The following is a 13,776-nucleotide window of genomic DNA, read 5'->3' as shown; positions in this document are numbered from 1 at the left end:
AGGTTGCTTCTTTCTCCTTCCAGAGCTTCTCCAAAGCCTTGATGGAGATGTCCTGCCCGTATCTGGGAGCGGTGGAGCCGGAGTTTCAGAAGTAAGAGAGTTGTCTCTGCCCCTTCTTCTCCTAGTTCAGTCTTGAGATCTTCTCCGAATCAGCGGTGGCTTCAGCTGCTGAAGCTTGAGTGAAGGTCCTTCAGCTTGGGCCTCTAGAGGACCTGGAAGGTCCTCAGAGCTGGGCTGTGGATGGCGTTAGCCTTTTGAACCACTCTGCCTGGCGGGAAGTCCCAATGAAGACACCTTACGGGGGACGCGGCAAGGGGAGAGAATGACAGGTCCAGGACTTTTGAGGGCTTGACGGAATCTTCTGGAACCTGGCCGGTGGGGGGTTCTCGGGAGTCAGCCCGCGCGGGATTGGACCGGGAACCCCGTGAAGAGCCCATCCCACGTTGTGGAAGATCAGTTGCCTCGGAGCCCCCTCCCCCAGAGGTGGTGGACCCCCGTCCGGGTCTATGGGGATTGGAAGCCCAGCATCCTTGGGAGATACGAGACGAGGGAGGGGGCTTAGAAGGCCTCCGTTCCCATAATTTGCTTTCTCAAACATCTGGGGCTGCCCCTCAGGTGGAGCCTTACCCCTTACTTACCTCGAGGGCAAAGGGTCTTTGGAAAGCTACTCCAGATGTTGGCAATCGTCTGGTCGCCAAGCATCTAAAGCTGTGCCCCAGCCCCGTTGATGAAACTGTTTGCACTCAGGACCCTTCCCACTTCTAGAATGTTATGGAGGACCCCCCAAAGAACTGGGGTCCCCGTGGCTTACGTCTGCCAATATTTATGGCATTAAACTTTTCCTTCCTTCCTTCCTTCCTTCCTTCCTTCCTTCCTTCCTTCCTTCCTTCCTTCCTTCCTTCCTTCCTCTCTCCCTCCCTCCCTCTTCATCCCTTCCTCTCTCTCTTTCCCTCTCTCCCTCCCTCCATCCCTCCCTCCCTCCCTCAGGAGCTACAAGATGCGCTTCAACAGCATCTCTCAGTCCGACCCTTCGGTGGCCTTCTGGAAGAAGAAGCGCAGAGAGTCCAGCAACACGGACAGTGCGGGCGCCCTGGGCACCCTCAGGTAGGCAATGGGGCAGAATGGAGAATTCATAGAATAGAAATAGCATTGTAGAATAGAATATAGAATTAATAGAATAGAAATAACATTGTAGAATAGAATAGAATAGAATAGAATAGAATAGAATAGAATAGAATAGAATAGAATAGAATAGAATAGAACAGAGTAGAGTAGAGTAGAATTAGGATAGGATAGGATAGGATAGGATAGAATATAGAAGAGAGAATATAGAATACAATATAGAATAGAATAGAATAGAATATAGAATGTATAGAATGGAGTATAGAATAGAATAGAATATAAAATATAATAGAATAGAATATAGAATGTATATAATATAATATAATATAATAGAATATAGAATATATAGAATGGAGAATAGAATAGAATAGAATAGAATAGAATAGAATAGAATAGAATAGAATAGAATATAGAATGTATAGAATAGAATATATAATAGAATGGAATAGAATAGAATATAAAATAGAATAGAATAGAATAGAATAGAATAGAATAGAATAGAATAGAATAGAATAGAATAGAATAGAATAGAATAGAATAGAATATAAAATAGAATAGAGTAGAGTAGAGTAAAGTAGAGTAGAGTAGAATTAAGGAATAGGATAGGATAGGATAGGATAGAATAGAATATAGAATTGAAGAGAATAGAATAGAATAATAAAATAGAATATAGATTAGAATAATAATAGAATATAATAAAAGAATAGAATATAGAAGAGAACAGAATATAGAATAGAATATCGAATAGAAGAATCAAAGAGAATAGAATAGAATAATAAGAATATGGAACAGAACAGAACAGAATAAAATATGAAATGGAACAGGATATGGAATAGAATAGAATAGAATAGAATAATAATACAATAGAATATAGAAGAGAACATCCTGTCGCTGCTTCCGCCGAGGCCTGGAGGGGAAGAAGCTGCTCATGAGACCCCCCCCTCTTCTTCCCCCAGGTTCTCCGTCTTCGGTCTGGGGTCCCGGGCGTACCCCCACTTCTGCGCCTTCGCCCACGCGGTGGACACCCGGCTGGAGGAGCTGGGCGGCGAACGGATCCTGCCGCTGGGCGAAGGCGACGAGCTGTGCGGGCAGGAGGAGTCCTTCCGCACCTGGGCCTCCAGCGTCTTCAAGGTGGGGCTGGGGGGCAGAATCAGGCCCTCCCCTGGCGCCCCCCCCCACCCTGGCCCACCCACCCCCCTTCCCTCTTGCTCAGAAGCAGCCAAAGGTTTTCCCCATCTCCTTTGCAATGACGCCGCTGCCCCCCGGTGGCCAGCCGGGGAACGTCGTGCCGGCCGTCCTCGACGTAACGACCGAGAGTTCCGTCGCTAAGTGAGGCCTGGGCGAAATGAGTTCCTGCCCCCCTCCCCCGGTTCCACGGCCTTTCTCGCCGCGGATCGCGGCAATTGTGACCTTAGCGACACAGCTCTCCCTCCCCCCTCTTTGCTTCGCCCGTCGCAAAAGGGGGAGATTTCGTGAGCCCGGGAATGCCGCGACCGCCGTTAAGTCGCAGGCCGTTCTCGAGTTGCAACGGTTCACTCGCTGACCTTTCCGACGCTCGGTCTTCGGCTCAAGCGGGGGCCGGGGTTGGACTAGATCTCCCTTCCCACTCTGTGATTCTGTAAGGGTCTCCTTCTTGAGCAGGGGGTTGGACTAGATGACCTCCGGGTTGATTTCGAACACTCTTTTCCTGTAAAGGGCTCCTGCTTGAGAAGGGGGTTTGACTAGATGACCTCCGAGGCCCCTTTGAGCTCTCTTATTCTGTGAGGATCTCCTGCTTGAGCTGGGGTTGGACTAGATGACCTCCAGGGTGATTTCAAACGCTCTTTTTCTGTAAAGGTCTCCTGCTTGAGCTGGGGGTTGGACTAGATGACCTCCGAGGCCACTTTGAACTCTCTTAGTCTGTGAGGGTCTCCTGCTTGAGAAGGGGGTTGGAGTAGATGACCTCCAAGATCCCTTCCAACTCTGTGAGTCTGTTATTCTACAAGGGTCTCCTGCTCGAGCTGGGGGGGGTTGGGCTAGATGACCCCCGAGGTCCCGCTCTGTGATTCTGTACAGGTGTCCTTCTTTGAGCAGGGGGTTGGGCTAGATGACCTCCGAGCTCCCTTCCAAGTCTATTATTCTGCTCAAATGGGGGTTGGGCTAGATGACCTCCGAGGTCCCTTCCAGCTCTGTGATTGTGTACGAGTCACCTTCTTGAGCAGGGGGTTGGGCTAGATGACCTCCGAGCTCCCTTCCAGGTCTATTATTCTACTCAAGCGGGGGGTTGGGCTAGATGACCTCCGAGCTCCCTTCCAAGTCTATTATTCTGCTCAAATGGGGGTTGGGCTAGATGACCTCCGAGGTCCCTTCCAGCTCTGTGATTGTGTACGAGTCACCTTCTTGAGCAGGGGGTTGGGCTAGATGACCTCCGAGCTCCCTTCCAGGTCTATTATTCTACTCAAGCGGGGGGTTGGGCTAGATGACCTCCGAGCTCCCTTCCAGGTCTATTATTCTGCTCAAATGGGGGTTGGGCTAGATGACCTCCGAGCTCCCTTCCAGGTCTATTATTCTGCTCCAGCGGGGGGTTGGGCTAGATGACCTCCGAGGTCCCTTCCCGCTCTGCGATTCTGTACGGTCTCCTTCTTGAGCAGGGGGTTGGGCTAGGGGACCTCCGAGCTCCCTTCCAGGTCTATTATTCTGCTCCAGCGGGGGGGGGTTGGGCTAGATGACCTCCGAGGTCCCGTCCGGCTCAGCGATTCCTTCCCGCGCAGGGGAGCTGGACTAGCTGATCTCCCTCCCCTCCGTCTGGTAAGCGAGACCCCTTGATCAAGTGCGTTTTGCCCGCCTTTGGCCACTCCCCTCGCCGCCCGTCGCTTGGTCCAGGGCCGTCGGCCCACGGGGACGGACGCTCAATGAACCGTCGTAAGTCGAGGACTGCCCGTTATCCCATCCGGAGTGGGGGCGGGTCCCTCCTGACCTCCATGTTGTTTTTTTTCCTCCCCATTCAGGCCGCGTGCGACACCTTCTGCGTCGCGTCGGACAGCGTCTCCGCCGAGGTGTTCTCCGCCCGCTCCAGCTGGAAGCGCAACCGGCACCGGGTCCTGGCCCAGCCCGGCGTCACCTTTGACCTCCTGGCAGGTAGGTGGGCGGGGCATCCCCCTCCTTCCCTCCCTCACCCACCCGATTCGGCTCCTCCGATTGGCTGGTTGGTTTTTTTTCCGCCGACGCCTTGAAGGGTCCGCAACCCGTGGGCCACAATCACATACCGGTCCGCGACCGATCGGAAAACGGTCTGACGCACGCAGCAGTGCGCGGAGTTGTGGTTGTGCGAGTGGCACACGCCCAACTCCCCTCCCTCTCTCCCCCCCCACTCTACTGCTTCCGGTCCACACCCGCAAGGGTGTGGAGGTGTCTTTGTGCAACTGGCGGACGCACAAAAACGATCTCCACGCCTCCCTTCTCTGCCGTTGCTGGTCCACACATCCGAGTGTGTGATGTATTTGTGCCAGTGGCACACACACAAAACCCTCCCCTTTCCTCCCCCTCTCTGCCGTTCCTGGTCCACATGTGCGAGTGTGTGATGTATTTGTGCAAGTGGTGCGCACACAAAACTGTCCCATTTCCTCCCCCCTCCACCGTTCCTGGTCCACACATACGAGTGTGTGACGTATTTGTGCAAGTGGCGCATACAGAAAACCGTCCCCTTTCCTCCCCACTCCTCCATTCCTGATCCACACATAACGAGTGTGTGATGTATTTGTGCAAGTGGCGCACACACAAAACTGTCCCCTTTCCTCCCCCCTCTCCGCCGTTCCTGGTCCACACATACGAGTGTGTGATGTATTTGTGCAAGTGGCGCACACACAAAACCCTCCCCTTTCCTCCCCCTCTCTGCCATTCCTGGTCCACACATACGAGTGTGTGATGTATTTGTGCAAGTGGCGCACACACAAAACCGTCCCCTTCCTCCCCCCTCCGCCATTCCTGGTCCACACATACGAGTGTGTGATGTATTTCTGCACGTGGCACACACACAAAACTGTCCCCTTTCCACCCCGCTCCGTTGTTCCTGGCCCACACATTTGAGTGTGTGATTTATTTGTGCAAGTGGCGCTCACACAAAACCGTCCCCTTTCCTCCCCCCTCCGCCATTCCTGGTCCACACATACGAGTGTGTGATGTATTTGTGCAAATGGCGCACACACAAAACCCTCCCCTCTCCCCTGCCCACTCCACCGCTGCCGGTCCGCCCATGTGAGGGCACGGTGTCGTATTTGCGCAAATGACACACACACACACACACAAAACCGTCCCCTCTCCCCCGCCGGTGCTGGTCCGCACAGGCAAACACGCGGAACGGAACTTGTGCAAGTGGCACGCGCACACAAAACCATCTGCACTCCTCTCTCTCTGCTGTTCCCGGTCCGCATGTACAAGTGTGTGGAGATGTGTTTGTGCAAGTGGCGCACACACAAAACCCTCCCCTCTCCGCCCCCCCTCTCCACAGTTCCTGGTCCACACCTACGAGTGTGTGGAGGTGTATTCATGCAAGTGGCACGTGCCACCGCCACCGGTCCACACGTGCCAGCCCGTGGAGTTGTGTTTGTGCCAGTGGCACACACACACGAAACCCTCCGCTCTCGCCCCCCGCGTCTGCCGCCACCAGTCTGCAGCGCGGGAAAAGTTGAGGACCTTTGACTTTGAAGCGTCCAGATGTTGCAAAGCACCCCAACTCTTCCGCGAATGGAAACAGGCCGTTGTGCGTGCGTGTGTGTGTGTGTGTAGGTGTGTTTGTGTGTTTGTGAAGGGCCTCCCACCCCTGACAGCTCCTGAACGGCGACGCCAAGCAGCATCCTCTCTCGGCAGGGGTCACGCGTGTGCCGCCCTCCTCAACTACGCCGCAAATGGGGCTCCCCTTTTTGAGGCTGAAATGTGGGGGGACCCCTGGGGGGGGCAGAATGCGTAACCCCCCCAGACTTGCCCAGCTGAGCCACCATCTTTTTTCTCCCCCTCTACGTCTCCCCCAGATCTGACGAAGATGCACAAACGGAAGGTGTTCCCGTGTTACGTCCATTCGGTCAAGAATCTGCAGAGCTCCGATTCCGGGTGAGGGTCCTCCGAGGAGGGGGGGGAGGGGGAGGAGGAGGAGGAGCCCCCCCTCCTGTGGGGTGGGGAGGGTCCCTCCTGAACGCCATGCGCCCCCCCCATCCCCTCCCTTCCGCTCCCCGCCTGGCCGAGCTTCAACTCCGCAAGGACACGGAGTCCTCGACGTACGAGGAAAAACGACGTCGGTAAACGAGACTTTTCTGCCGCGCGTTTCACCCTCCCTACGACGGCCTTCCTCCCTACGGTCGTTCAGCAGGTTCCCTGCCGTGGGAAGGTCGCACAAGGGAATCGGGGGGGGGGAACACACACACACACCCTCGGGGACGCCGTGACCGTCGTATGTATGCGTCGGTCGCTAGGAATAGAATAGAATATAATAGAATGGAATATGGAATAGAACAGATGAGTAATGTATAATGAATAATGAATAATAGAATAATAACAGTAGAGTAGAATTAAAAACAAGAATAGAATAATAATAATGAATAAAAAATAAGACTAGAATAACAATAATAATAGAATAATAATATAGAAAGAGAATAGAATAATAATAATAGGATGATAATAGGATAAAAATAATTAATGATTAATAATCCATAATGAGAATAGAATAGAATAATAGAATAGAATAAAAATAATAAGAATAGAATGGAATAAGAATAGAATAAAATAATTAATAATAAATAATAGAATAGAATAGAACAGAATAGAATAATAGAATAGAATAAAAATAAAAATAATAAAGAATAGAATAATAATAATAATAATAGGATAAAAGTAATTAATGATTAAGAATTAAGAATAAGAATAGTATAGAATAGAATAGAGAAGAATAGAATAGAATAGAGTAAAAATAATAATAGAATAGCGTACCACTAATAGAATAATAGAATAAAAATAATTAATAGAATAGCATAGAATAGAATAATATAGCAGAATAAGAGAAGAGAATAATAGAATAGATTATAGAATACAACAATAATAATAATAATAATAATAATAATACTAGGATAAAAGTAATTCATGATTAATAATTAATAATAAGAATAGTATAGAATACAATAAAAATATTAATAGACTAGCGTAATACTAATAGAATAATAGAATGAAAATAATTAATAGAATAGAATAATAATAAAGCAGAATAAGAGAAGAATAGAATAGAATAGAATAGAATAGAACAGAATAGAATAGAATAGAATAGAATAGAATAGAACAATAATAATAATAATAATAGGATAAAAGTAATTCATGATTAAGATTCATAATTAATAACAAGAATAGTATAGAATGGAATAGAGTAGAATAGAATAATAGAATAGAATAAAATAATAATAGAACAGAATAATACTAATACTAATAGAATAATAAAATAAAAATAATAGAATAGAATAGAATAATACTAATAGAATAATAGAATAAAAATAATTAATAGAATAGAATAGAATAATAAAGCAGAATAAGAGAAGAGAATAATAGAATAGAATATAGAATACAATATAATAATAATAATAGAATAGAATAGAGTAAAAATATAATAGGCTAGCATAATACTAATAGAATATTAGAATGAAAATAATTAATAGAATAGAATAATAATAAAGCAGAATAAGAGAATAATAGAATATAATAATAATAATAATAGGATAAAAGTAATTCATGATTAAGATTCATAATTAATAATAAGAATAGTATAGAATGGAATAGAGGAGAATAGAATAATAGAATAGAATAAAAATAATAGAATAGAATAATACTAATACTAATAGAATAATAAAATAAAAATAATGAATAGAATAGAATAGAATAATACTAATAGAATAATAGAATAAAAAGAGTTAATAGAATAGAATAGAGTAGAATAGAATAGAATAGAATAGAACAGAACAACAGAGCTGGAAGGGACCTCGCGGGTCATCTAGTCCCACCCTAACCACCCGACGCCATTTCTCCCGGAGGCCCCATGCCAGGGAGCCGAGGCCATGGATTCAGATGGGAATGTGGGGAGGGGGGTCCTCCACAGCCTCTGCGGGGGTCCTGGGGGGGGCTCCACTGTCACTGACGGTCTTCCCCACCATGCTCCGCCCCCAGCCGCTCCACCCTCCTGGTGCGCCTGCAGACGGGAGACCAAGCGGAGCTGCGCTACCAGCCGGGTGACCACGTCAGCATCTTCCCGGCCAACCGGGCGCCGCTGGTGGAGGCGCTGATGCGCCTGGTCCAGGACCCCCCGCCGGCCGAGGAGCCCGTCGCCGTGGAGACCCTGGAGGCAGGCACCGAGGGTGAGAGCCGGGGAGGGTGGAGGGGTGGGGGAGAGCCGAGCCCCCCGCCCTCCCCCCAAAATAGCAACAACAATAATAAAGTTGGATGGGACCTCGGAGGTCATCTAGTCCAACCCGCTGCCGCCGCCGCCGTTTCGGGAGGTGGCCTGGCTCCCACGTGGCCCTGATGACCCTGGGGACGTTGCGCCGGTCGTTCAGCGTGAAGAATGGCCTGGATCGGTCACTTTTCCCCCCCCCACTGGGGTCGTAAGTCCAAACGGTCACTAAACGAAACCGTCGTTTAAGTCGAGGAGGGCCTGGACCGGTTAGGGGCAGGAGGCGTTGACGCTCTCGCCCGTTCCGTCTCTCGCAGGGGTGAAGCGGATGTGACCTTTACAGAATGACAGAGTGGGAAGGGATCCTAGAGGTCATCTAGTCCAGCCCCCTGCTCAGGCGGGAGACCCTTATAGAATGACAGAGTGGGAAGGGATCCTAGAGGTCATCTAGTCCAGCCCCCTGTTCAGGAGGGAGACCCTTATAGAATGACAGAGTGGGAAGGGATCCTAGAGGTCATCTAGTCCAGCCCCCTGCTCAGGCGGGCGATCCTTACAGAATGACAGAGTGGGAAGGGATCCTAGAGGTCATCTGGTCCAGCCCCCTGCTCAGGCAGGAGACCCTTACCGAATGACAAGAGTGGGAAGGGATCCTAGAGGTCATCTAGTCCAGCCCTCCGGCTCAGGCGGGCGATCCTTACAGAATGACAGAGTGGGAAGGGACCCTGGAGGTCATCTAGTCCAACTCTGTACTCACGCCACAGAGCGTTGGAGAATCATAGAATGTCAGAGTTGGAAGGGACCTCGGAGGTCATCTAGTCCAACCCGCTGCCAACGACGCCGTTTCGGGAGGTGGGCAAAGGCCCAGAGGAGGCCTGGCTCCTGACCCTGGGGACGTCGCGATGGTCGTTCAGCGTGAAGAACGGCCTGGATCGGTCACTTTTTTCCCCCCACTGGGGTCGTAAGTCCGAACGGTCACTAAACGAAACCGTCGTTTAAGTCGAGGAGGGCCTGGACCGGTTTGGGGCAGGAGGCGTTGACGCTCTTGCCCGTTCCGTCTGTCGCAGGGGTGAAGCGGATGTGGGTGCCCAGCCCCCGGCTGCCCCCCTGCACCCTGCGCCAGGCGCTGACCTACTTCCTGGATATCACCACGGCGCCCAGCCCCCAGATGCTCCAGCTGTTGGCCGGCCTGGCCGAGGACCGGACGGAGCGGGAGAAGCTGCAGCGGCTCAGCCAGGTAAGAGCGGGGGGGGGGGGGCGTCCGAATCGAGGATCGGTGAGCGGGAAGGGAACCCAGAGGTCATCTAGTCGGACCCCCTGCTCGAGCTGGAGAGCCTTGCAGAAGAAAAGAGGTGGAGGGGACCCGGGAGGTCATCCGGTCCAGCCCCCCTGCTCAGGCGGGAGACCCTTACCGAATGACAGAGTGGGAAGGGATCCTAGAGGTCATCTAGTCCAGCCCCCGTGCTCAGGCGAGCGATCCTTACCGAATGACAAGAGTGGGAAGGGATCCTAGAGGTCATCCAGTCCAACCCCCGTGCTCAGGCGAGCGATCCTTACTGAATGATAAGAGTGGGAAGGGATCCTAGAGGTCATCCGGTCCAGCCCCCTGCTCAGGCGGGCGATCCTTACAGAATGGCAGAGTGGGAAGGGATCCTAGAGGTCATCTAGTCCAGCCCCCGTGCTCAGGCGGGAGACCCTTACCGAATGACAAGAGTGGGAAGGGATCTTAGAGGTCATCCAGTCCAACCCCCTGCTCAGGCGGGAGACCCTTACCAAATGGCAGAGTGAGAAGGGATCCTAGAGGTCATCCAGTCCAGCCCCCCTGCTAAGGCGGGAGACCCTTACAGAATGACAGAGTGGGAGTACTCACGCAAGAGAGCCTTGGAGAATCATAGAAGAGATCTCGGAGGTCATCTAGTCTAACCCTCTGCTCAAGCAGGAGATCCTTACAGAATTACAAAATCATAGAGTTGGAGGGGACCTTCCCACAGAGTGGGAAGGGATCCTAGAGGTCATCTAGTCTACCCCCCTGCTCAGGCGGGCGATCCTTACAGAATGACAGAGTTGGAAGGGACCTTAGAAGTCATCTAGTCCAGCCTCCTGCTCCATCAGGAGATGCTTATAAAATAACAGAGTTGGAAGGGACCTTGGAGGTCATCTAGTCGAACTTTCTGCTTGAGAATGATTGCATAACAGAATTGGAAGGGACCTCAGAGGTCATCCAGTTTAAACTTCTGCTCGAGCAGGAGAACCTTAGAGAATCATAGAATCACAGAGTGGAAAGGGACCTTGGAGGTCATCTAGTCCAACTCCTGCACAAGCAGGAGACCTTCACAAAATCACAGAGTGGGAAGGGACCTTGGAGGTCATCTAGTCCAACCCCTGCTCGAGCAGGAGACCCTTCCAGAATTTCATAGGACAGAGCTGGAAGGGATCTTGAAGGTCATCTAGTCCGACCTCAAATGATCATGCAATGAACTGTCGTATGTCGAGGAGTATCTGTATTTTGTGTGAATGAATCCCAACCCCCTCGACGCTCCCTTTTAAGGACACCCCTTACAAAAGCCCCCCAGTGCCCACCCCAGGGTCAGCTGACCTTCATTTTTCCTGTTTGTACTACTATGCCCCCATGCTGAGCGCCCGTCCTTGTGCCCCCAGGACTCCCTGCTCTACGAAGAGTGGAAGTGGTTCCGGTGCCCGACGGTGATCGAACTGTTGGAGGAGTTCCCCTCGGTGGCGCTGCCTACTTCACTGCTGCTCACCCAGCTGCCCTTACTACAGGCCCGCCAGTACTCCGTTAGCTCCGCGCCCGACACGCATCCGGGGGAGCTGCACCTCACCGTAGCCGTGCTCAACTATCGCAGTCAGGGTGAGTGGACAGGAAGAGATCCGGGTGCCTTGGAGAGAGGCCAGCCAGTGTCTCCAGGCTGTGTGGGGCTATAATTCACCGTGGTCAACTCGCCACGAGTAACTCACCACGGCCATCTAGCCATGGGCAACTTGCCATGGGTAACTCGCTGTGGGACTACTCACTGCGGGATAACTGGCTGAGGGATAACTCGCCGTGGGATAATTTGCTGTGGGATAACTTGCTGCAGAATAACTCGCTGAGGGATAAGTCACTGAGGGAGAACTCGCTGTGAGATAACTTGCTACAGGAGAACCCGCTGAGAGATAACTCACTGAGGGAGAGCTCGCTGAGGGAGAACTCGCTGAGGGAGAACTCACTACGGGAGAACTCACTAAGGAGGAACTCGCTGAGGGAGAACCGGCTGAGGGAGAACTCGATGAGGGAGAACTCGCTGTGGGACAACTCGCTATGGGAGAACTCGCTGAGCGTTAACTCACTGAGGAACAACTCACTGAGGGAGAACTCGCTGTGGGACAACTCGCTGAGGGAGAGCTCGCTGAGGGACAACATGCTGAGGGACAACTCACTGAGGGACAACTGAGGGAGAACTCGCTGTGGGACAACTCGCTATGGGAGAACTCGCTGAGCGAAAACTCACTGAGGGACAACTTACCGAGGGAGAAGTCGCTGAGGGACAACTTGCTGCGGGAGAAGTCACTGTGGACGACTCACTACAGGACAACTTGTTGTGGAAAACGTGCTATGGGCGAATGCGCTCTTGGAGAATGCGCTGTGGGACAACTTGCTACGGGATAACTCACTGAGGAGGAACTTGCTGAGGGATAACTCGCTGAGGGAGAACTCGCTGAGGGACAACATACTGAGGAGGAACTTGCTGAGGGAGAACTCGCTGAGGGACAACTCACTGAGGGACAACTGAGGGAGAACTCGCTGTGGGACAACTCGCTATGGGAGAACTTGCTGAGCGATAACTCACTGAGGGACAACTCGCTGAGGGAGAAGTCGCTGAGGGACAACTTGCTGCGGGAGAAGTCACTGTGGACGACTCACTACAGGACAACTTGCTGTGGAAACTTGCTATGGGTGAATGTGCTGTGGGAGAACGTGCTGTGGGACAACTTGCTACGGGAGAACTTACTGTGGGATAACTCACTGAGGAGGAACTCGCTGAGGGAGAACTCAATACGGGAGAACTCACTGAGGAAGAACTCGCTGAGGGAGAATTGGCTGAGGGATAACTCGCTGAGGGAGAACTCGCTGAGGGACAACTCAGAGGGACAACTGAGGGAGAACTCGCTGTGGGACAACTCGCTATGGGAGAACTCGCTGAGCGATAACTCACTGAGGGACAACTCGCTGAGGGAGAAGTCACTGAGGGACAACTCGCTGAGGGAGAAGTCACTGAGGGACAACTTGCTTCGGGAGAAGTCACTGTGGATGACTCACTACAGGACAACTTGCTGTGGAAAACTTGCTATGGGTGAATGTGCTATGGGTGAATGTGCTGTGGGAGAACGTGCTGTGGGACAACTTGCTACGGGAGAACTCACTGTGGGATAACTCACTGTGGGATAACTCACTGAGGAAGAACTCGCTGAGGGAGAATTGGCTGAGGGATAACTCGCTGAGGGAGAACTCGCTGAGGGACAACTCACTGAGGGACAACTGAGGGAGAACTCGCTGTGGGACAACTCGCTATGGGAGAACTCGCTGAGCGATAACTCACTGTGGGACAACTCGCTGAGGGAGAAGTCACTGAGGGACAACTCGCTGAGGGAGAAGTCACTGAGGGACAACTTGCTGCGGGAGAAGTCACTGTGGATGACTCACTACAGGACAACTTGCTGTGGAAAACTTGCTATGGGTGAATGTGCTGTGGGAGAACGTGCTGTGGGACAACTTGCTACGGGAGAACTCACTGTGGGATAACTCACTGAGGAGGAACTCACTGAGGGAGAACTCAATACGGGAGAACTCACTGAGGAAGAACTCGCTGAGGGAGAATTGGCTGAGGGATAACTCGCTGAGGGAGAACTCGCTGAGGGACAACTCACTGAGGGACAACTGAGGGAGAACTCGCTGTGGGACAACTCGCTATGGGAGAACTCGCTGAGCGATAACTCACTGAGGGACAACTCGCTGAGGGAGAAGTCACTGAGGGACAACTCGCTGAGGGAGAAGTCACTGAGGGACAACTTGCTGCGGGAGAAGTCACTGTGGATGACTCACTACAGGACAACTTGCTGTGGAAAACTTGCTGTGGGCGAACGCGCTGTGGGAGAATGCGCTGCGGTGAATTGGCTGAAAGACAACTCACTACGGACAACTCCCTTTGAGATAACTTGCTGTGGGAGAACATTTAACGCTAACATCAAAAAAAAAAAAA

At 51.3% G+C, this 13,776-nt stretch overlaps 1 protein-coding gene across 1 annotated transcript in view; it reads left to right on the top strand.

Annotated features, from left to right (window-relative positions):
* Positions 1-13,776, top strand: part of NOS3 (nitric oxide synthase 3) — a 35,875-nt gene that overhangs the window by 18,153 nt on the left and 3,946 nt on the right. Inside the window, exons 14-21 of the mRNA XM_039369846.1 lie at positions 24-91; positions 988-1,104; positions 2,079-2,253; positions 4,110-4,239; positions 6,129-6,207; positions 8,299-8,486; positions 9,586-9,755; positions 11,177-11,387. Of these exons, the coding sequence (XP_039225780.1) occupies positions 24-91; positions 988-1,104; positions 2,079-2,253; positions 4,110-4,239; positions 6,129-6,207; positions 8,299-8,486; positions 9,586-9,755; positions 11,177-11,387 (1,138 nt within the window). The remainder of the gene's footprint in view (positions 1-23; positions 92-987; positions 1,105-2,078; positions 2,254-4,109; positions 4,240-6,128; positions 6,208-8,298; positions 8,487-9,585; positions 9,756-11,176; positions 11,388-13,776) is intronic.

The sequence above is a fragment of the Crotalus tigris genome, unplaced genomic scaffold (genome assembly GCF_016545835.1).
Source record: "Crotalus tigris isolate CLP2741 ecotype Arizona unplaced genomic scaffold, ASM1654583v1 scf7180000021287.315228, whole genome shotgun sequence".
NCBI lineage: Eukaryota > Metazoa > Chordata > Lepidosauria > Squamata > Viperidae > Crotalus > Crotalus tigris.
The sequence above is the reverse complement of the archived record's forward strand: the minus strand, read 5'-3'. Positions and strand labels throughout refer to the sequence as shown.